Genomic DNA, 1539 nt, shown 5'->3' with positions numbered 1-1539 from the left:
TCAGCCCATTTAGCCCGTAATTTAAACAGGATTAATTTTAGAGGCAAAGCCCGCCCATTTAAATAGGTAAACGAACTGGCCCGATGAATTTAACCCATTTTGACGGCCTATTCACACCCTAAGGTGGTGTTGCCGGCAACAACCACCATCTTAAATATTAATTGCTTTCAAACTCTACAATATCATGAAATCCGACTTAAACTACATCCTATTACAACGTATTAATTAGAATGGACCCTTGACGGTGTAGAAAAATGAAAACAGAGCTAGGAAAGTGAAAGGAAATTACCAAAAGGGCTAGGCGGCGGCTTAGCTAGCCACATGGCTATTTTGGAAATTTGAAATTCAATACCAAAAGAACATTGCTCTCTATTCTGACTAGTATGAACATGACCCTTGTTTTATTAAATTAGTTTACCATTAAACATTATTCCACACCGTTTTTTCAAACTCCAAATTCTTCTCTTTGACTTGGCCACTCCTTAAAAACTTGGTCTCCAAGCTCTCTCCCTCTCTCTTTCTCTCTATATATTTCAATGCTCTTACATTTTTCACTCACACTCATAATCCTAATATTATTATTCTCCCAACACTTAAAGCTTTTCTCTCATTCCTTCTCATCATCATGGCTCGCTTTGCAACCTTGCTTGTTCTGTTCTTAGTTATCTTCTCTGCTTCCATGTGTTGTTGTTCAGAAGCTAGAAAACTTCAACTCAGGGGAAACAGGGGAATCAAGGTTGTTGACCCTTCTCCAAAGAGCAGCTTGTTCTTCAGCTCCCTTCCAAAGGGCACCGTGCCGGCTTCCACACCGAGCAAGAAGGGACATGCCATGGAGGTTGATGAGAAGCTCATTGCACGAAACCTCATTAGTGTTGAACGACTTCTTCTCACATCTGTCCCTAGCCCTGGTGCTGGCCATTGATTCATTTTCATTCCTTTCTTTGTTGATCACTTCACAACACATTTTTTTATTTCTTCAATTTTGTCATATTCTTATATTATTACATATTTTTTTCTTTATATAGTTCAAAATGAAGACTATAAACATTAGCAGGAAACTAAAAATAGCTAGGGAGGGATATAATTGAACTGTGTAAAGATGTAGATTAAGATTTGTAGTGTATATGTCTCTGTTTTCCTCTGTTTTCGGATTCTCTCCATTCCCTTGATGAGGTGAAAACTATATATATGTGCAGTTACAATTTTGTATTCTATATAATATGATCAACTTCTGTAATGCTTTGTATAAGTATATTTTTTACATCAAGATATGTTGTTAATTATGTATGTAGGTATTAGGACATGTAGGGTTTGCCGAATGGAAGAAATGTTGGCGATTGATAATCTGGTTTCATAGTCAAATAATTAAGTACCTATCAGCAATTGCTTGTGATTATATTATATTATTATTATTTGACCAAATAACCTTAAATTTAGGGTAACACTCGCATATGATTTTCATGCAAAGTTGATAATTAAAAACTGTTACATAATAATTTAATTAAATATATTAAATTATCTAACAATTCTTAAGTTTTA

General features: G+C 35.0%; 1 protein-coding gene across 1 annotated transcript; it reads left to right on the top strand.

Moving 5' to 3' along the window:
- Nucleotides 1–449: 449 nt before the first annotated feature.
- LOC112785243 (precursor of CEP14) lies at nucleotides 450–1237 on the top strand. The gene has a single exon (XM_025828698.3). It carries the CDS (start codon nucleotides 626–628, stop codon nucleotides 920–922), a length of 297 nt encoding a protein of 98 aa, XP_025684483.1. The 5' UTR covers nucleotides 450–625; the 3' UTR covers nucleotides 923–1237.
- Nucleotides 1238–1539: the final 302 nt, after the last annotated feature.

Source organism: Arachis hypogaea, chromosome 20 (genome assembly GCF_003086295.3).
Source record: "Arachis hypogaea cultivar Tifrunner chromosome 20, arahy.Tifrunner.gnm2.J5K5, whole genome shotgun sequence".
Classification (NCBI taxonomy): Eukaryota; Viridiplantae; Streptophyta; class Magnoliopsida; order Fabales; family Fabaceae; genus Arachis; species Arachis hypogaea.
This window is presented reverse-complemented; position numbering and strand designations above follow the sequence as displayed.

Bases quoted from the DNA above. Each gene is read 5' to 3' on its own strand.
- LOC112785243 (XM_025828698.3), top strand. From the start codon at position 626: ATGGCTCGCTTTGCAACCTTGCTTGTTCTGTTCTTAGTTATCTTCTCT.